At 36.3% G+C, this 21,249-nt stretch overlaps 2 protein-coding genes across 2 annotated transcripts; one reads left to right on the top strand and one right to left on the bottom strand.

Annotated features, from left to right (window-relative positions):
* The first annotated feature begins 980 nt into the window (after positions 1-980).
* On the top strand, positions 981-4,937 carry LOC146160491 (E3 ubiquitin-protein ligase RING2-like). Its single transcript, XM_083383496.1, has 8 exons — positions 981-1,102; positions 2,062-2,222; positions 2,375-2,590; positions 2,700-2,803; positions 2,875-2,970; positions 3,080-3,185; positions 4,069-4,237; positions 4,298-4,937. Exons 1-8 carry the CDS (start codon positions 1,028-1,030, stop codon positions 4,397-4,399), a joined length of 1,029 nt encoding a protein of 342 aa, XP_083239622.1. The 5' UTR covers positions 981-1,027; the 3' UTR covers positions 4,400-4,937.
* Positions 3,990-20,208, bottom strand: LOC146160492 (PAX-interacting protein 1-like). Its single transcript, XM_083383495.1, has 27 exons — positions 20,077-20,208; positions 19,070-19,207; positions 18,699-18,742; positions 18,303-18,480; positions 17,893-18,031; positions 17,617-17,673; positions 17,469-17,521; positions 17,342-17,391; positions 17,177-17,222; positions 16,885-16,953; positions 16,508-16,569; positions 15,686-15,962; positions 13,413-14,027; positions 12,802-12,976; positions 12,511-12,629; positions 12,112-12,208; positions 11,477-11,956; positions 10,979-11,073; positions 10,516-10,607; positions 10,230-10,371; positions 9,831-9,955; positions 9,392-9,582; positions 8,856-9,043; positions 7,857-8,025; positions 7,657-7,757; positions 7,376-7,510; positions 3,990-4,804 (listed from the first exon to the last, which is right to left on the bottom strand). Exons 1-27 carry the CDS (start codon positions 20,197-20,199, stop codon positions 4,652-4,654), a joined length of 4,113 nt encoding a protein of 1,370 aa, XP_083239621.1. The 5' UTR covers positions 20,200-20,208; the 3' UTR covers positions 3,990-4,651.
* Positions 20,209-21,249: the final 1,041 nt, after the last annotated feature.

Below are 21,249 nucleotides of genomic sequence, written 5' to 3' on the forward strand. Positions count from 1 at the left end.
AATGTCATGTCCACAAACAATAATCCGAGTCTACGCCTGGGTCGTTGGAGAACTTGGTTACGTTCTAAATGTACGGTAGGCCTATAGGTTGTTTCCTAGGTCAGTGGTTACCCAATGTTTTTATTTCGTGTTGAACATTTTTGAAAAAAACAGTTCCTGGCTCACCGTTTGCCTTAAACCTTTTATTGTAGGGTCTTAATTGATCGCCCAAATCAGAAGATATATCAATTGCCTGTCTGCACTTTACGACTACAGTGGTTAATTTCTCCATAAATGCATTGATTTCAACAACAAACTGAATATTACTTTTTACCTCTATGATTTTTAGATTGGGATTAATAAAGATGTCTACAAAAACGCTAAATAAGCAAAATATGGCAAATAAAATATGAATATTCATAAATATCACTAGAAATATTCAGCCATATTCACAATTAACTGTCGAGCTAGCAATTAAGTCTACACTTTACCGACCTGAACTAGAAGACACACTCTTCCAAAAGAGCCATGTTTATTGTTCAGCTTTAATTTCACATCGGTTGTTTAATGTTCGTTCGAAAATTCATATCTTTATTAGTTAAAAAAATGCCGCAATTAAAGTACACAAACAGCAATTAATTGTGACTAGAGAGTTGTGTTTTTCACACAATTCTTCTTTTTTACGTGTCTTCAGTTATCCAACGCACACGTAGGATGAAAAAAACTTAAGATAATTTATAAATCTTAGTCATATAAGTAATGGGTACTTCAAAAGTTAAAGAAGCAACAAAAATATTTAAGCAGTAGCAGAAACTTTTTATAACGGATGAGTCGTTGTGAATGAATGCTTTCTAATGTTATTTGCTTAATGTTTATTGTTTGTACTGAGGTATGCTGTTTGGAAAAATACACAATTTTCGTGATAGGTTTATAAATATCTGTGTGTGTGTTAAATTGCGGGTTATATATTGTAGCATGTATAAGATTCACATTGTTTCCATAGGTTCTCGACAACAATATAGTCGGTTACTCCACATAACACTTAGTTATGTCCCAAAATAGCTTAGTGCAAACTACGAAGACATGGGAATTGACACCATACGAACTGCAAAGAACACCTCAGGTGTGTATTGGTAATCTATTAACGCAAGGTTCTGGAAACAACCATTAACGTCCTATGCACAATCCATTGTGGAAATAAGTGCAACCGCAAGTTTTTTTCAACCTTTAAAAAGTGCACCATGAAAAAAATTTAACCCGCACCCGAATATGTAAAACGCTTGTGTGGCATACATTTACAGTGCAATATATGCAATACGTGTGCATCGGAAAATCGTAAAGTGCACCCGGAAATTTGAAAGTGCATTGAGGTGCCTGACTGCATTCTATAATTTGTGGCCGCCAAAGATTTACGCTAATATTTTTTTCGGTTAAAATCCTACGCCGAGATAGAACAATATATACGCCAAACACGACAATTAGTTTTGGTAAATTCACTAGTTATTCCACGCCAAATGATGTCACTGGCGTGGTATTGGGCGGCAGTGAAATGCAATCAGGCCGAGGTGCACTTTTCTTACCTTTGTTGGACCTGGTCACTCTGATTTTTTCGGCCGTGCAACCGCGAGAGCTGCCATACTTTTCAGACTGGTGCACAATGTACACTTTAAAACCCTATAACCTTTTTTTTCCAGTGTAGTAAACAAGTCATTTTGAAATGACTTCAGAATAACGTAAGTCAAAGTCAAGTCTTATTAAAAAAATACCAGTCAAGTTATCAGTTGCCCAAGTCAAGTCCCAGTTAAGTCAATATTACAGTCATCTCCAAGTCAAGCCACTAATATAATAATAAAACAATAAACCATTAAAATATTATATAAGCAAAAATAAAACTAAATAATAACAAACCATGTAGCACCCGATTGTATTTTAATGCTTGGGCAAAAACACGCCACAGACGTCAACTGGCGTGGAATATCACCAGCCTATAGTCAATTTAACAGAAAAATCGATTTTAACGTCTATATTTTTGTTAACCTGTTTGTCAAATAATTTGTTCTAAATTACCTTCTTGTTTAACAGGAAGTTATTACAGATAACACAGAGATTGCAGTATCACCAAGAAGCTTGCACAGTGAACTGATGTGTCCAATATGTCTGGACATGCTTCGAAATACCATGACAACAAAAGAATGTCTGCACAGATTTTGTTCAGAGTGCATTACCACGGCTCTGAGAAGCGGGTACTTATTACTTAAAATGTTGACCCTTTTTTAAGGTTGTGGTATTAGTATAAAATACACACTCTATTTTTACAGCAGCCAGCTATGATAGATTCTAATATAATGTATGAAGTAAAAAACTCTGTGTTAAACAACAATTCCTCAATAATTAGAAACAAAGAGTGTCCTACATGTCGAAAGAAATTGGTATCACGAAGATCTCTTCGACCTGACCCAAACTTTGATGCTCTAATTGCCAAAATCTATCCATCACGTGATGAGTATGAAGCACACCAAGAGAAGGTTCTGCAAAATATCACGAAGCACCACAATCAAGCAGCCCTTACTGCAAGTGTGGAGGAGGGTTTAAGAACACAGGCAATTAGCAGGTACAAGAATGTGAATCAGCAACTTAATTGTAGCCATGTTTAACTATTTATATCCCAGTCTTTAATAATTTGTAGAAAATATGCTTATTTTGTTACATGTTTCTTGCAGGCAACAGAAGATGAAAAAATCAGAAGTGTCTACTCCTAAGCCATTAAAACCTGAAAGCTCCAAAATAGAGGCTGGAGAAGAAAAAGAAAATTCCAAACAATCAAGTAAATCTTAAATGGTTGAAACCTCTGAAGTGAATTTATGGTAAACATTTAAAATGATATTGGTTTTGCAGAGAGTGGCAGCTCCTCTCCACTGATGAAAAAACAGAAAACCGAAGAATTAGTGGCAGCACCAGAGGAGTTAACAGCAAGTACTTCAGTGACAAAGGGTATACTAACAATTTTAACATGTTTTTTTCATTTTTCTAAATATGTTTTAAACTTTCTAAATGTAAGATTCACCTATTTGATAAGTTCATATCAGTTGCTGTTTTTCAGAGGAACCAGTAATATCTAATGCCAGCAAGGACAGTTCTATGTCTATAGAACTGGAGCTTCAAGCCCATCCTGACGAAAAAGACCAGCACAATGATCACCACTCCCGGTAAAAACAACTATTGATATCAGGGTCGATGCCATATGATAATATAAGAGTTGTATTTCAGCCATAATTTATGATAAAACATTTATATTTCCACTTTAAAGGTATTTTGTTTAGAAAATGTCATATAAACCTCGTAAAAAGTTTGTTTTAGCTCTAAAGGTTTTTTTTTGTCAGCAGCCCGAACACCACCCTATTTGCACTTTTGAATTCTACAAATCATGCTTATTTTATCATAGTGGTGAAGTCTTTGGTAACGCATCTACCATATTTTTGCCCAAAATATCAGGTATCCAAATAAAATAGCTAGTATCGAAAATACCCCAGGTAGAAGGTACAACTATAAAATGGGTTTTGGATGTATATGGCAAAAAGTTAAAAACGTTTTTCAGCGATGACGCAACAAAGTTACGTAACGAATCTAGAAAAACGTAGTTTTTAGCCAACTCGTGCCCAAAATGTATATGAAAAGCAGTCTAATCGGGAGAAAGAATGCGTTTATTTGGTTAAAACTAACAAAACTTAAAACAAATAAAAATGTTAGATTTTGTCGAGTCCCGAGCCCGGCCCTGACTCTACAGCCTGTATTTTACCAATTTACGTATTAATTTAGTCTGTTTAAATGGAACGAACTTGTTTGGAAGGATTCAAATAGTCTTTTTTTGAATATTTTAATCATTTCTGCTCGTTTGCAACCGCTGTCATAAAACAAATTACGATTATGTTGTAATTTAATAGCAAGTTTATGATGTATGCGATTATGTTTTTTTATCAAAATGGAAAATCTAACTTTAACGCAATGCTACACATATGCCTTTGAAATTAATGTTACTTGTATCTTTATATATATACCATTAAAAATTACGCAGGTTTGTTATTTATTTAGGCTGGTGAAAACATCGGTTCATGGCACTGTGCGCCATCTTTCCCGCTATATATCTATGAGATTCACCTTGGAGGGACAAGAGGAGAGCACGCCAACCACATTAACTGCTGACGACGATAAACTTCCAGAATATTCCGTCTACGCTAAGACGACTAAGGGCGATTTCGTCGTGAGTTAAAATGGCATCAAACTTTAACTTGCTTATTTTACTACTTCGCTTTATTTTCAGGTACTAAAGGACGACGATACTTTAGAAACGGTTCAAGAAAAGTACTGGCAAACTGACGTCGGTCTGCAGATTTATTATTTAAAGCAGGAATCGACTGTATAAATATGTTTTGAGCAATTTCTTTTCGATTTCAAGCTTGGCACAATAAACTCATCTTTCTTATTCCGCGCAAACATGGCATCCAAAAAACACGCGTATGTTAGGAGTTGACATTCCATGTAATATACCAAACTCACTAATGTTAGGTTTGGGGTTTCTCAAAGCATTTTTAGGGCAACATAATTTTTTCGTAATAGAAAACGTAATGCGACAAATATAAGAAAGAAAAACAACACAGTTTAGGTATGAATAGCTTTACAACCTAAATGCTTCGGTGTTGATGACCTGTTTAAGAGCACCGCTGAGAATGATTTCGGCGTTGTGTATTGATATTCCTTCCTTTTTAAGCGGCTGGTAAACCTTCTCGTCGTCTGGACAGGACACCAGGTATATGCGTGTGTGTGGAGTCTGCAGCAAGATGTACAACTCTTAAGTTGCGCCTTTTAAAACGAACAGTCCAGAACAGTGGTCGGCAAACTTTTTTCGTCCCGGCCCCAAATACTTTTTTCAGGACCTGTTGAAGGCCAACTACGTAAAACCACTACGAAAACAGTGGCGGATTCATACAATTTTTTTTGAGTTGGAAATCATTAGAATGACGTCACAAAGTTACGTTATAAAACAATTGTTCTTGGTTACGTTAATTAACAATTGTTCATACGTGACGCATATGGCAAATAAAAGAATTCGAATGTTGCTCATAATTTCGGAATTTATAGTATAATTTAACAGAAATTGGACAGTACCGTCATGAGTCACACGACGCAAGAAATCATAAAATGTCGCTTTTGGGCTAAATAGATTAAAATATAAAACAGGGGTGTTCAAATGATTTCTGCCATGATCCACCACAGTCAAACCTGACAACATGATGATCCACCAAATACGAATAGTAAACATATTGGTCACGCTTTAATTTTGATGGTGCTTTATTTATGTAAATGTACCCTACAACATATTGATAACTTTGTAAAAGTCCAAAGTGAAGTGTGCTACAGCACCAAGATTGTTTCAGTGAGAAAAAAAAATGATGAGTTGGTTTAGAACGGGGTCGGCAACCTTTTTCTAGCCGCGGGCCAACACCAAACTCAGAAAGGTTTTTGTGGGCCGCACAAAATGTTATCTGAGAATTGTGCTATTAAAATGTTAGAACAACTTTTAATCAGGCGAACCTCGGATCTTTTTTTCACTTAAAAGCGTGTTTAGTTACATTTAAGGAGGCAGTAAAGTGTTGGCGCAAACAGGGTGGCCAGATGCTGGGTTTAGGATTAGGACATTGTTGGTGTGAAATTCGGACATTTTAGGACAAATAATAATTTAGCATGCACCTAGTGCAAGACTAATGGAAATTAATGGAGGTAACTGTTCTTAGTGAGCTGCCAAAATTCCTTACAAATTTACAAAACGGTTAGTCGTTAACAGCAGTGCAACAATGAAGCTTTCTGTAAATTCGATTTACTTTTGCCAAAACCGCAACACCACAATTTTATTACCGGAATTCTGTGGATGTTTTGGAAAAGGTCACGTACGTAAAAAGTTAAGGTAGAAATACTCTGCCTGTAACCTATTGTAAATCTAGCACAAATTTTATTGTAAGTTGGCCTACATTTCAATTTGAGCGCCCTATACTACACCTGACGCTTTTGTGCTGCACAGAATTACTGTAAAAATACGCATCAAATTGCGCGAAGCGCGAACAATTTTTGGATTTACGTGGTTAAAGTGGGCATAAATAAAGTTTGTAGGCCACGTAAGCCCGTGGTTTTACTTTATTCAATGTTCCAAATAAATTCGGTCAAATTAGGACAGAAAACTTACTGTCCTAATGATTTACAAACCGTCGGACACAGCAGGTAAAATTAGAACAATTTATCGTTTTTTGTTCGAATTTTAGGCCATCTGGCAACCCTGGGCGCAAAGCGCGAAAAAAGTCGTTTGTTTGGTTTAAAATTGGAGCCCAAACGTCGTCATCCATACTACTAATGGAAAGTGTAATGAAACTACTCTTAAAGAAACGCGATAACTTTAATAGTTAATCTTGTTTGGTATTTGTTAACTTTTTTAAGTCAGGGCACACGCTGCGAGCGAAGCGAGCGCGATTTTTTTTAGGTACACCGGCATTTCTTTTGAATTTCTTGCAAGCTTTTATTACATTGCCGAAAATTAAACGTGTTAAAAAATATATGACCAATATTTTTGAATACGTTTCACGTTAACGGCAACGAAGCGCTGATCTAGTTCAAAAGACAGCATCAAACGTAAACAAGTCGGACGTAGGAAGATCATTCGCGCGAAGCGCGAAAATTTTTCGCACTTGCGTATAGTTAAAATAGTCAAAAAGTAAGTATTTTATTTTTTTCAAGACTACATTAGAAGATCTGCACAAAACGTTGAAAAGATCCGGAACCGGATCGCGGTCCGCCATTTGAACATGACCGATATAAAACTTATAATAGTACATAAAAAATAATGAAATATACACGCGAAGCGCGTAAAATTTTGCCTTTACATATAGTTAAAGTTGGCAAAAAATATAGTTTGACAAGCACTCTCAGGGCCATATTTGGCATGTGGGCCCGAACCACGCTGAGACAATGTAATTCTTAGCCACTTCAAATTTTAAAATACTGTGCAATGAATGTACGGCACGCGGCCCAGCACCACATGATAAAACTAAACTATTCAAAAGTAACTCGCGGCCCACAGTTTGCCAAACAGAGATAGACCGATATATCGGATTACCGATAATATTGGCCGATATTTGGCTTCTACCGATATATCGGTATCGGTAAATGTAGGCCGATACTTTGACCGATATTTTAGTACTAAAATATGACGTAATTCTTCCTGTACAACAAACAATTTACCCATTTTTCGATGAAAAAAATTGGGTTTAGCATTATGTCAAGTTAATATGTAAAATAATAGTTTACCCCCTTTACCCCCCGTCGAGCCAATACAGTTTGAACATCGACTTACTGGTCTTGTGTTGACGTGCTTAAGCACAGCAAGAGTCGGCATCTTACTTAAAATCTTGCCCCCCGCGCATTCGACGATTTGACGGAGTATGCTGCGCTCAGGAACCACTTTCGGTGTTATCGCGAATAGACAATCCTGCAAGTAGGACTGTTGCGTAAGCGTCATTATAAACACACTTCAAAAGAGACGAATAGAGTTTTCATGTTGTTTGTACATTTTAGTAAACAATAAGTATCAACCTCACAAGAGTTAACAATATTTTTGTTCGAATGGAAAAATACCTTAAAAAGAGGTCCGCCTTTTGCCCTTTTGATGCTTTCTCTGAGCGAAAAATTTAACCCAGCCTCGGCAGTTTTGTCCACGAGGAAAAACTTTTCTTCATCTAAACAAAAAAATTTAGGCCGTCATGCAGTTTACGCCTGGGAAAATTTATTGTTCGATCTGTAAATTACTTCCCAAGCGTAGAGAAACAAGCACTCACCCAGCAACATGTTGCATTTAAAGCTCTCCTCGATCCACTCATGCGTAACGACAAAGGAGCACGAAGAAATGCAGGAGAGAAATTTAACGGAGCGTGATACGCGGTTGGCCACAAGGTGGGTGCAAAGAGTCAATGTCGTCTCCACCCGACCGTTCAGGGCTATAATTTTCTATTGAATAAAAGTATTTTACAGCAAACAGCGATTACTTATGTAGGTTATTATTCGCAGCAAAGAAAAGATTTCATAAAAATCTTAACATTCGTCCTGCTATAGTTTATTTATTTATTGGAAATATTTATTCATTAAAAAGATTTTTGCCTGCCGCCATAAGGAATAGCATTATAGAACCTGAAATGTTACGGAGACAATATATAAAAAAAAGTTTCTTTTCTAATAAAGCAATCTTTGTCAAGTGAAATAGTATCAGTGATGGTATTTTGCTAAACACGATGTGAAATCAATTTTTACAATATTTTTTTTTTTAATTTTAATCCTCCGCCCCCATACTAAAATCACCCTCAACCGCCAGTCAACTACAAAAACATCTCTCGAACCATGTTACCCAAATTTAAATCGCCATTACCATTAAACTACTTAATTCACGTTTAAATCTAATTATTTATTTGTGTTCCTATCAAAAACATTCCCCAACCACTGCACTCCCTAAAAAAATAGGCTAATCTTGTTTGCCTCGCAGGCTCGCACCACAAAAAGCTTTCGTATTTAAAAATTAGAAGTTCCTACGATTTGTACTTTTTTTACAAAATTATTGACCAATAGACGGCCTGAAACGTGCCATACCAAACTGAACCAAAACAAAAAAGAAGTTCGCCAAAAACAAGATATGTCCCGAAAATATATATTTTCGGCCCATACATTATGTCAGAACAAATTGTTGTGTGATTTAAATATTTTATTTAGCCGAAATAGAAAACACTGGTTTATGTTAGATATAATATATTTAAAGGTATATGCATAGGATGCAAGTTTTATGTTACCTTTGACAAATCTTGCGCGGTCATAGGGTCGAAGCCAGTGAAGCAGACTCTCGGCAGGGCTTCATAACACCCGCTGGTTCTGGGGCACTTCGGTAACAATGGGCTCGGGGGAAATAAGTCCGACTTGCGTTTAACTTGGGACTTGGCCAAAGTATCGGGAGATATCTGGATAAACGCCTTCCACGCTTCTGCAAGAGTTTGATTTTGTGTTACAATCGTTTTACTAACATTTATCATGAAGTGAAAACCGGAACAAAATAAACATCTTTTTATGTTCAAAGGTGCATACCGAGGAAATAATTTTAGTAATACAAAGTTACATTCTTGCTGGTGCTAGAAGTAAGTAATAAACTCATCCGACTTCATTATCCAAATGAATGAGGCGTTAGTAAGCCAACCAATGGCTCAAGAATCGCGAAAAGCGCTTTTCACATGGTAATCAAAAAAATCAATATTTTTAGAAAATAATTACCTTAAGGCAACCTTTTGGAGGAAACTAAACCACAAATAGACATACAAAATACTAGTTTACAAACCAAGCAAATGCTGGGACTTTGTGAAGTCGAGAATCATGCCATGCAAAGTTTCGGCGTCGTCGTGATACGATCGATACTTGGGCTGCATGACGTCAACTTCTTCTGTGCTCTGAAGTGTATCCCTTAACCAGCGAAGCGTGACGCAAGGTACCATCCACTCGCGTGCCTTGTCGAACTTAAGACTCTTTCCCCTGTAAGTGCAAGGTATGGACTTCCAAGAAAGGCGCGGGGTGGAAATATTTTTTGTAGATTCTCTTCACAATTGTCTAATTTAAAACAGCATGCCAAGTAAATGTATTTTCAACGACAGTTTTTTTAAGGGAAAGACAATCTCGCATTCTCTAATTACTGGTGTAATCTGTAATCTAAATTAAAATACATAAAATATATTTTCTTGGTGAGATTGAGAACTTTATAATTCAGTATTTTGCTGACTTACTTCAGCTTGCACAGAAGGGCAGTGTTGCTGCGCGTAAAAGAGCCGGTGAACTTGGCCCCACACACGAATGCCATCATCTTTAGGCGCTCCCGCTCTTTGGCGTGAAAACCGGTAAAACTTATAGTCTGCCAGTTAAAATAGAAAAAAAAGAAAAATTTCTCAAATATTACCATAAGAACTTGACAAAAAATCACGTTCACTAACGTTAGTTTAAGCGTTTCGGGGTAAATTTCCAATATTCAACTTGAAAACGGATGGAAAAATCAATTAAAAGGGCATAACAAAACTAAACTGTCAATACTTATAATAACAAAGAACTTCTAAATAAACTAAGATGGTGGAACAAGCGAGCACAAAAGGCCCTACAACGGCTCGAAAACCTAGAATAAACATCCTGACCTGTTTAGTAGCAGGTTTCTGGTTCCAAGGGTAAGGGGTGGGAAGGTGAATGGCGAGCCATGGCACCCTCAAATTTCGGATCTGTAGGACGTCGTTGAGCCAATAAACTGTCACACATCGCTTGCGATCCGCCAGTGCTTGTCTGTATATTAAATATTGGATTATTAAGTCAGAATTATGGTTAAGTTTTTTAGCCATAAACGAAAAAAATGAAATAAGTAGGCGACATTCGATGGACTTATTTTGGACAGACGTTAAAGTTGGTGGGGCTTGTATTTTTACTTACCCGAATAATGGCGTGGTAGCGGAGGCGCATATTACATGAGTGCAAGCATTTGTGTAAACAGCCTCTACAACTCCGCCATACTTTTGGATCATCTAAAAAATATTTTATGCATATTTTCTGTTGAGGAAAATAATGATTTTTTGATATCTTTATGAAAAACAACGTTTTGGGCACTTTAAAAAATAGGCATCCTACAGGCAGAACATTGCCCTCCGAGACGTTGACCTTTCTAAAAATAAAAAGGAATAGCCTCTAACTGATCAGGAATAAATTACACTTCGATAACGGGTTATACACGAATATCTGTTAAAATGTAGAACAAAGAGTTACCAAATTGTAAAATTAAAAAAATTATTCCAAATATTAAATCCTATAGGACAATTCTATATTTTAAAACAAATATATCCGCTTTTATATGACAAGACGGCCAACTACGTACAAATAGACGGTCCGGTAGGATTACCTTTTTCCATAACTCCAAAACGCTCAAGTCGGTTAAAAATCCGTCATATTCGTGAATGTAGAATATACATCCGAGCAGAAATAGGTCACTCGGAACTAAAAAGACAACAAAAAACATAATAAAACAACTCTTAACAACAAAAAGCATAAAGTAAATAGACTTAAAATGCAAATAAACTGCAGGTTAAGGAAGAAATATATATATATAAACAATTAAACAATTCTTTACAATTAAACATTCTTTCCAGGGACGGATTTAAAATCCCGACAAACTCCTTTTTTAGCCTGTTTTCAATTCTAAAATGGAAATTTCGAATTTATTTTGTTTTTTCTCTTAAGTTCCACGCGTTTTGACCGTCTTTACAGACAAAAGTTACCCTCTGCTTTTAAAAGAAATTTTGTCGAACCTAACCTAAAAAAATTGGAAATGGATTTTGTCCTAATCGATTTCGCATCCCTGGTTTAAAGTCAAAATCGAATTTTAGAACTTTTGACTTACCTCGTTCTGACTTATCTCTCGTCACGTATTTTCCGTCGATCTCTTTCACAGAACAAAGCAGAGGATCGATAAGTTTACCGCGCAACTGATCCGACTCTCTTCCGCTGTGGGGCGGCAAAGGCGGTGCAGGTGTTGGGTGTCTCTTTAAGGCTCCCTCCATGAAGTGTGTGATCATTTCCTGAGCCTCACTAACGGCGACGTTAATTGGCTGTTGTTGGTTATGGAGTGGCGGATGTTGACTAGCCACTTGCATTGGGGCGTGGGCAACCTGCTGTATTGTGGTTGGGTGCTGCTGGTGCTGTTGCTGCTGATTGGGGATTGGCATCTGCATGATTTGCTGGGAACGATGTTGATTAGGTAGTTGAAGATGGGGTGCTTGGGGCTGCTGGTTGCCTTGCATGAAGCCGGGAGGACCTCCCACTGTATGCATTGTACCGACAGTCGATGGCATCATAACATGAGAATGAGGTGGCATTACACCTGCAGCAATTTTACAACTTAATATCGGCAACTTGCAATAGAAGATCGTTTAAATAAAATGTCTTGAAAAGATAGCGTTGTGCAGAGCAAAAAAATCGCATACAATTGTATGTATCAGCTCGTCTAACACATATCTTTCTCCTAATTAAACATACCTTGTGGGCGAAACTGGGCTTGCGGTGGCATTGAAGGTGGGTGAGAACCAATTTGGGATTGCATAAGCGCGTTGGCACTTGGAGGAGTTTGAGGCTTCTAACAACGTTATAAATATTGCGTGGTTAAAAGGCATAAAATATAAATAGTATTTCCCCTAAACCCGTGTTTCTCGAAATAATTGGTGGCCCTTTTTTCTTCCTTGAAGATATGGCGGACACCATAAACTTTTTAAATTAGAACTTAAATAATAACGAGGGATACTTATATTGAAATTAGCCCGTTTTGTGGATCTTTGGAAATTTTAGGGTACACCAGTTAGAGAACCACTGTTTTACTAACATAAAATTTAATGGTTCTTTTTGTTTGATGCATTTAAACTAAACAGGAGAGAGAGCAACCTTGGGTTTATTCCTGGACCGGGGTTTCGGTTTTGTTTCTTCCTCCCCAGTCTCCGTCTTCTTTCTGGATTTTGATCTCTTTTTTGGAGCGGTACCGCTGCTTTGCTGCCCGTTCGTTACTAGTATAGAGATGTGGAATTAGCATAAAGATAAATTGTATACATAAAATACCACAAGCTACGGCAAAGGTTGTATGCTTCACCATGTTAACATGCAACCAAATTGTCTAGCGTCAGTTGGGTATATATATAATGAAATATGCAAACTTTATCACTCGTTTTTGTAAATCACCTTTAGGAAAGAGCGTTCCCTGCAAACTTGGATGTATCAAAGCAGGCTGGTCGTGGTGCTGCGAGTTCATTATTCCCTGCTGAAGCGCAATAGGAGAAATCCCTGCAATTCCTGCTGCCTCAAGTGACGAGGTGGTTGGAAAGCATGTGGCGGCCATGGAACCTGGAGATCTCTCCTGCAAACAACGACTTGGGAAAGTAATTTATATTGTAAAGCAAAAGCGTGGATATAATATTTAAACTCAAGGGTAGGATGGTTTAAAGAATAATCTTAAGGCATTCTAGAATAAAAGGTTTCTTGTCTAGAATAACGAATCAAGAACATATTTAAAATTTGACTTTTATAGTTTGTGGGGATTATTGAACATACAACAACTTTAAGTGAAAAAACGAAATTTAATTGCAAAACTATTTTCCAACATATGTAGATTCTAATCAAAAAATTATATTACAAAAGATTATAAAACCAAACTTTTTGCATAAAGTTCTGGTTTTGGTTAGGCCTGACAACGCGGGACGGGCTGTTAAGATTAATGATCGCTGGCCGTATATTTACTTCCGTCAAACTTGAGTTTGGGGGTTCAGACCCCCAAAAATATTGCCATTCCTTACCTGGAACATGAACTGTTGCTGCGAGGGTGGTTGACCTTGCATGCGATTTATCATGAACTGGTGACCTTGTGGCTGCATTTGGCCTTGAGGAAAGTTGTTGGGTTGTTGTTGTCCAGGGAAAATGTGCTGGTTGGCTGGAAACGCTGTCCCCTCCATATTGGGACGAGGCCAATTCTGCCCCATTGGGTCCATGGCATTGTGCGGCGAGGTCTGAGACCCCGGTGATGGCTGGCGTATCATGTTCATGCGAAATTGCTGCTGTTGTTGTTGTTGTTGCTGCTGCAACTGCAACTGCATCATCTGATGTTGCTGCTGTGGTTGCATGTTCGGGGGAAAATCACCACTAGGGAATCTACCTTGCATTACTGCACCCGGCCTTAATCCCATGGCCATGTTCGGTTTGACGTCGCCTACTTTTTGCATCATCATGCCACTCTGATCCATTGATAATGGCATTCGATTTTTCATCATCATCTGTTGTTGTTGGGGACTAAACTGGCCGACCTGTTGCTTAGATGGGAAAGCTTGCTGACTCACGTGGACCTGGCGGATGCTGGCATGCGGTGACATTCGGTTCGACTGACTCTGCGATTTTTTCTTTTTACTTCCTGGAGTCTGGAGAAATCGAGATGTACTAACAGATTTGGTGACAACTCGAGTATAAATAACGGCGATGATGGGTGCTTACTGCTTATAAAAAATTATAAGTACCACAACAACAAAGTTAGATCTAAAATAGAAAATGACCCTAAATCAACGTATGATGAATAACAAGATTGATCTACGTCTACTGCTGATGTAGTTGCAATGTAGTCGGCATATTTGGAAACACGCAATATATAAAACCTATATCTATAGTACAATTGTATTAATACCAACGACCCAATAAAGCCAAACACATAGTAATATCTAAGACGAAATAAGACTAAAAATCGTGGGAACAATATGTCAACCTGGCGGAATTAGCAATTTGGTCTAAACTTACTACAATAACAGTAGATAGAGTGTGGGCGCCACCAGTTTGGCATCAACATTTGAAGACCGTAGTTTGAATCGGGAGTGTTTGCCCTTGTTTGACGTTAGTTGTCGAGTTGGATTTGGTTACAATTATTGTGGAAGTTAGGATTTGGGGTCGGGTAAAAAAATGATTTATGCTGACGGGTTTAGGTCTTACAGATATAAACCATATTCTGACAATTAATATGAGTCCTATTTTGGTCTTACATCGAACTTAATCAGACATTTATGTTATCCACAATTAGGGATGTTCAAAGTAGAATATCGAATCCTTGGATTCGAATCCAGATGAGATTCGAATCCAATTCTGCAGTTTATTTCGAGTAATTGGAACCGATATAATTTAACGTTTTACCGCGGATTGTTGCGCCTAATTGCACAGACGCGTGTGGTAAGTTGGCCTGTCGCTGCGGCGACCAATTTATGGTGATTGCTTTAAATGTAACCTCGTAGTGCAGTGTTAGCGTTTTTTCGGGCGACCAATTACCGCGTCTCGCGATAACGTTCGTCTAATAATTAGGTGTCTATCAAGCCTTATTGGGCGACCAACTAACGTGCAATTTCAGGTGGGGAGTTCCCAATTTCCCTAAATGCGTTAAGTTGCAAACGTAACATTACGTTGCAAGAGGTGCTGGATGTGATCAAATGCGCTATAGGGTTACTGAAGGTCAACTTTAGGCCAATATTCAGCGAGGTTATACAGTAATGCACAGCGTAATTGTCAAGTATTCGTTATGTCAATAGTAACTTATTCTTTGCAGTACATTATTTGACTGCATAACAGATCACTTTAGTCAAAAAAGAAGCACAAAAACCCAACAATGCTTTAAAAACTGGGCCGAATTGCTAAAGAGTTATGTGTTCGGTGTTGCATTGTACTCTTGGCAAAAATATAAGTTTTGGCAACAACCTGGACAGTGGACATATTACAGCTTACACAACTGCTTCAAATGACAGTTGTTAAGAATGTTAAACATATTGGAGGTGTTTTTTTATTATAATGTACACATGTTAGCAAAAAATCCCTTCCCCAAACAAAATCGAGGTTAAATAATTTAATAAAATTATACTAGGATTCGATATTCAGGATTCGTTATTCTAGATTCGAAACCTATTATTCTAGAATACCTTGGTATTCTACTTTGAACATCCCTAACCACAATACTCCCTTATTGCTCGAGTCCGCATATTTTTGACTGATAAAAATTGAAATATGGAACAAAAACAGGAAATAGTTGTCATTGGTTACAGGTTACCTGTCCACCGCTATTTCTTCTCGGAGAACCAAGTGAACTCTTTGGTGAAGGGGACATAAATGCCTGTTGCTGATTGGGTGATATTATTGGCTGCTGTTGTGGCACCATCATCGACTGCTGTTGTCCACCAGTTGTCATCATCATTTGGTTGGGTGACATCATTCCAAAACCTTGAGCAGGTGATGTGGGGTATGTATGTGATGTCACAGCAGATGACAGCATTGCAGTATGATTGGGTGCCATTGGTGACCGCAAAGGATGGGAGGTAGGGAAGAATCTTTATCAAAAAATACCTTTTGTTGTGAGCAATACAAGTCCCTAAAGAGTGGTGGTTCTTAATCTGCGATGCACGATTAATTGTTACCAGTCGGTTAATATTTTTCCTTATCTTAGTACAGCTTTCACTAAGTGTACAATTTTAATATAGGCATCACAGAATAGAATGCACTAAGACTTACAAGGTAAACTCGTATAAGTGCTATGCTTATTTGCTGGTCTGAGCAAATGGTAACAATGCCAATAGTTGTCTCACTACAGAATCATGCGTTTAAGCCTAGTTACCAGTCCGCAGAAAGATTTTTTTTATTTTTACCAGTCAAATGTAAATGAGAATTGTTTAATGGAATACTGATAAACCTCATACCAGAGTGTTTATTTTAATATTTTTTATTTCATTTTTTTGTTTATAGCTTTAAAAATAAAAGTAGTACTAATGAATGGCTATATTTTAAAATGACTGTTAAACAGCCTACTTAAATTTATAATAAAAAACTATTTAATACAAGTTTATTGATGAAATTATGCCATTGTCATTTGCCATACCTTGGATTATTTGGCGTGGTTGCCTGGCGAAACTGCTGAGGTGGCAATGCAGCAAATCTCATCTTAAACAAAACATTATCGTTCATGTTTAATCAGCATAGTAACACATCAGTTTGAGAACAACATGTAACTTCTTAACATTACTGAAATTTATGATTTTACATTATGATGTAATTTGTGATGTCATATGTAAAAAAAACTATGGCCCCCCACTAAAATTGTGGATCCGCCTTGCAAGTTGGCATGTAATATGAAACCAATTGCCCAGATGGTCTTTTTGACCACGCTGTGTTAAATTAACAAAAACTAATAACAACAATTTGCGGAAAGTATCATCAAGACCATTTAAAATAAATTATTGATGAACTCCAACCAACCTGTTGCATCATTTGAGGATTTGTTGGGGAAAATGGTGGTCCAGGCATTAGACGTCCAGGTGTGACACTCTTAGAAGTCAACAAACAATATTGTTAACTACAAAATATGTTTCTATAAGAAGTCATCATGATTTCGATTTTTTTCTGATTAGAAATATAGGTCTACTTTATAATGAATTTCTGTTTTGTTTGAAATATTTGATTAAATTATAACAATTTTGTGTTAGCACTTAGCAGTAAGGTTGAGAATGAAACAAGTTAAACAACATAACAAGATAAAGGAGTAAATTACCTGTGAGGGTTTTTGAAGAGTTGTTGATTGTGGAGGCTGTGGTAAACTAAATAAGAAAATTAAATAACAGTTTAATTTGTTGCAATAAAACTTTTAAAATGGAAAATAATCACCTTGATCAAAATAAAGACTTTAGAGTAGACTACACTTTTAGACTACATTTACCTCGATACAGCAGAAGGTTTGCCAGAACCAACAGCTGCCTTTGAAGATTCCTTAAAATACAGGTTTATAATTCTACAACTTTTACAAAAGGAAATGACTTTAAATGATTATTTGTTTCAGGGCTTACCATTGGTAACAGTTTGCTAGTAGTTTCCACAGATTTTCCACCAGTAATTGATGCTACCAGAAAATGAACAATTATTATTATGAATGTTTTTACAGTTTCAGGTTTTTATTCATTTACATAACAAAAAAAATTAATCTATCATTCTCACCAGTAACTGACATTTCCTTAATGCCGTGTTCAACTGTTTTGGTCTCAATTTCAGGAGCTGTAAAAAACACAATATTTAAATATATATATGTACATAATAAATAAATTTGAAAAATTTGAATGAAATTTTTTAAGGTATTATTAAAAAAGTCTTGAACTCCTCCAACCAAAAATGTTTTAGACATGCACAATTTTTTTTTATTATTGTTAGCTTTTTTATAACTGTTAGTTTTTCATATAAAAATGTGTTAAAAATTGTAATATTAAATTAACTTACATTGTTTAACTTCAGGAATAATGTTTAGTCTTGGATGGTACTGAGCAGTATCAATAGTCTTTTTCTGTTTAACACAATGTAGTAACCAATCTGGTGTAACACAAATAACGCTGTGCTTCATTGCTGTGTCATACTTGCTCTGAAAAACATAAGTACAACATATTTATCATAGTGAAATGTTTAATAATGTTAAATTGAGGAAATTATAATATAAAATATGCTTAAACTTATTAGTAGGGATCACAGCTTGTGCTTAAAAATGTATACAGATTACTATGTTGTCTTTAATTTGCAAAAAACCTATAGGTTTAAAAAATTACATCGCAATTCATTCATTTATTGTTTTCAAATGTAAACCCAACACTTAATAAATACTTTGTTTTATGGAGTTAATAATAATTAATACTTACACCTTTAGGAGACGCCACCACTAGGTGTGTGACAGTTTTATTAAGAATTGTCTGACATTTTCCACCATAGAATGTGACTAATGACCACAGCCTTTCTTTGTCCTTTTTCGAGAGGTTTGAAAAAGAAACTGTATAGTTTGAAAACAGTTGGGTTGTTGAAATACTAAATCCTTCTGTTCTGTACCATTAGTCAAAAGTTAAGAAATAAATTTAAAGTATAATACTGAACAAAGCATTGTTTATTCTATTGAAATACTTGGTAAATTTGTTCATATTCCTGGGCCAAAATTGTGTATATCTAATCTTATTTGTGTTTTCACAATCTAGTGTTGTATTTTACTGTCAACCCAATTTTATTTTACCGAACATAGTAAATAATCTAACACAAAAGGATACGGCAGAAGTTGATTGCAGTTGACTGACATTTCCACCCAATTTGGCTAGAAAATAAAATAGAAAATATAGTATAACCATATGTTAATTATTTAATTTTTATTCATTGAAAAATTATTTTGGGGCTAGTCCCCTAACATTGTAGTATGATCTAGTTGATCTTTTTTATTTTGCTTATATTTTACTTGAAAATTGAAATAAAATGTTATGTAGTGTGTGAGACTAAATGCATGATTTCATATATACTTCCCATAATATTCAGGTATATAAGGTAGTCACACAAAATTCAGAAAGGCTACAAGAAATATAAATTGTAATTAAATAAATTGCTTATTGTCAGCAGTTAATAATCAAAGCAAATTGATATTATTTACAGAAACAGTTGGAATTTGCCAGACATCTTGTGCTTCTTCTGCTTCATAATGATCTGGATCTGAAATAATTGCATGTGTAACAAGGGTTTGAAGATATGATTCCTCCTTTGCCTTTTTCTTTAGCAGCTTATCTTTTATCTATAATAAATAAGAAGACTGTCACAAAGCAAATCAAAGGGGTTAAACAATAGTATAGGAACATATATGCTTATTGCAGCAAAACAAAGTCTTTGATCTATAAGAATACTAACACAAAATCCATAACTTGAGCTTCAGTTTATAGAAGTGCAGCTATTTCAGGTTAAATTTTTACATGACAAATTTCCCCAGCAGTTGCACTTATCCGCCGCCAAAGACAGGCATTTACAAAAATGACATAAAATGCTTTCTACCATGAAAAGTTGATCAAACTTTCGCAAAACTATATGACAGCATCGCAATCTACATTATCCAAAGCCAGTCTGCTTTCTGTGGCAGGTGCACACACGATTAGTTATTTTAAATAAATTTGTGTGCATACCAGAATAAGTGTGAAATATCATTGCAACGACCCCAAGGTCTAAAAGTCAGACTTTTCTGCCTTTAGATGCCCTAATTGTCGTAGACCATTTTGCTTAGAAATGCACTAATTTCTAACGGATCGGTGCAACCTGCATCCCAAAACATCGCCTTTGGTACACCAGGTCACTATACCTTTTTGGCCTTGCACCTGCAAGATCTGCTATATCTCCCAGATGGGCAGGTAACTCTGGTACACATACAGTACACCCATTAGTGATTAATGATTATCCAATTAAAAAGGTATTTTTTGTTATAGAATTGTTTTTAAGTTGGCTGCTGTTCTGTACGAACAGTAACGCCAATTTGGTTGGTTCTGGTTGTATAGTGTGTTAAAAATATCCCATGAAACGCCGACAGTGTTGTTTTAACTTGAAGCTTGTCAAAAGCATTACAAATCATGTTCGCTCGCTTCTGTGAAGACTCTTTAATAATAGTGAGAATTTTACCTTTGAATCAAGATCACCAATTGCATAAAATCTAACGTCCTTGAACAGTTCGTCGTTCGACTTTCTTTCTTCCATAGTTTCCCAGTTTAAATGCGTTTGGCGCCTCCTAATTACCAAAAACATACATGTTATTATAACTGGCCACAAACCTTGAAAAATATATTGACCCGCCAAATCAAGGGAAAACACCTTATGCAAATTAGAACACCCTAGTGGAAATATTTCGAAGTAATTGCAGGAAGTCGAACCGGAACCGAACCAGAACTTTATAAACCGGTTTTGGTCCAAATTTTCCCGATAACCCAAACAAAACCGTTTTTTGTAACTGGAACTGAACCGAAATTGTTTGAACGAACCTGAACCTTAACCGAACCCCACCCTGTCAACAAAAGCCGTTCACTCCAGCATGACGTCACAACTTCTATTTTACAAAGTCAAGTTATGCCATGTTAGAAATTTCATTAAAAAAAAGAATACTGATTGAATAAAACGTTTTATTTTTATTTTTTAGATATTTTAATAATCAGCTGCTTGTTTAAGTCAGGTAGGGGAGATGTGGGACCAGTGGATCATAGGGACCAGTGACTCGGGAGCTTTTCTCTCCTTTCCTTTAAAAATAAATGTTTGAAATTTTGGCTATGGTATCGAGATGCAACGCAATCTTTGACTACGAGTTTTCGAACAAGACGTAAATCTGTGTAAGATTTGCGACAATAAAACGATTTTTGAGGCAAGAAAGTATTTTTTTTCACATCTAATAGAATTTGTATTTTGTACTGAAGCAAAATGATTATGTATTGTAGTTTAATAGGAAAATTCTTATTGCATTTTAGTAAGGTGATGGCAAATAGTAGGCTACGCCTAAAAAACTAGTCTAAGTTTTAACTTAGGCCATGCCAAATGCAAATGGTCGCAATGGGGACCAGTGGTTCACAACCCGGTGGAGACCAGTGGATCAGTAAATTAGCAGTATTGTTCGCCTACCGAGTAAACAAATCACAGAGATCAGCAAATTTCAAACTTTAAAGTGGTCGTAACCTTAAACGTATTAACTGACACGACACAGACGATAGGGATGACGTCAAAATCGCTTCTTAAGGGACACAATACTGAAGTATGGATTACACTACAAGACCAGGTATATAGTAAGAAATATAAATTAGCAAATATTGC

Source organism: Ascidiella aspersa, chromosome 3 (genome assembly GCF_963924565.1).
Source record: "Ascidiella aspersa chromosome 3, kaAscAspe10.2, whole genome shotgun sequence".
Taxonomy (NCBI): domain Eukaryota; kingdom Metazoa; phylum Chordata; class Ascidiacea; order Phlebobranchia; family Ascidiidae; genus Ascidiella; species Ascidiella aspersa.

Excerpts from the sequence above, each read along its gene's own strand:
- LOC146160492 (XM_083383495.1), bottom strand. The coding sequence starts at position 20,199 with ATGTTTTTGGTAATTAGGAGGCGCCAAACGCATTTAAACTGGGAAACT. Across the intron at positions 18,481-18,698 it reads AACTGCAATCAACTTCTGCC|AACAGAAGGATTTAGTATTT; the intron begins GTATCCTTTTGT and ends CTAATGGTACAG. Across the intron at positions 17,522-17,616 it reads TAAGGAAATGTCAGTTACTG|CATCAATTACTGGTGGAAAA; the intron begins GTGAGAATGATA and ends ATTTTCTGGTAG.
- LOC146160491 (XM_083383496.1), top strand. The coding sequence starts at position 1,028 with ATGTCCCAAAATAGCTTAGTGCAAACTACGAAGACATGGGAATTGACA. Across the intron at positions 1,103-2,061 it reads AACTGCAAAGAACACCTCAG|GAAGTTATTACAGATAACAC; the intron begins GTGTGTATTGGT and ends CTTGTTTAACAG. Across the intron at positions 2,971-3,079 it reads AAGTACTTCAGTGACAAAGG|AGGAACCAGTAATATCTAAT; the intron begins GTATACTAACAA and ends GCTGTTTTTCAG.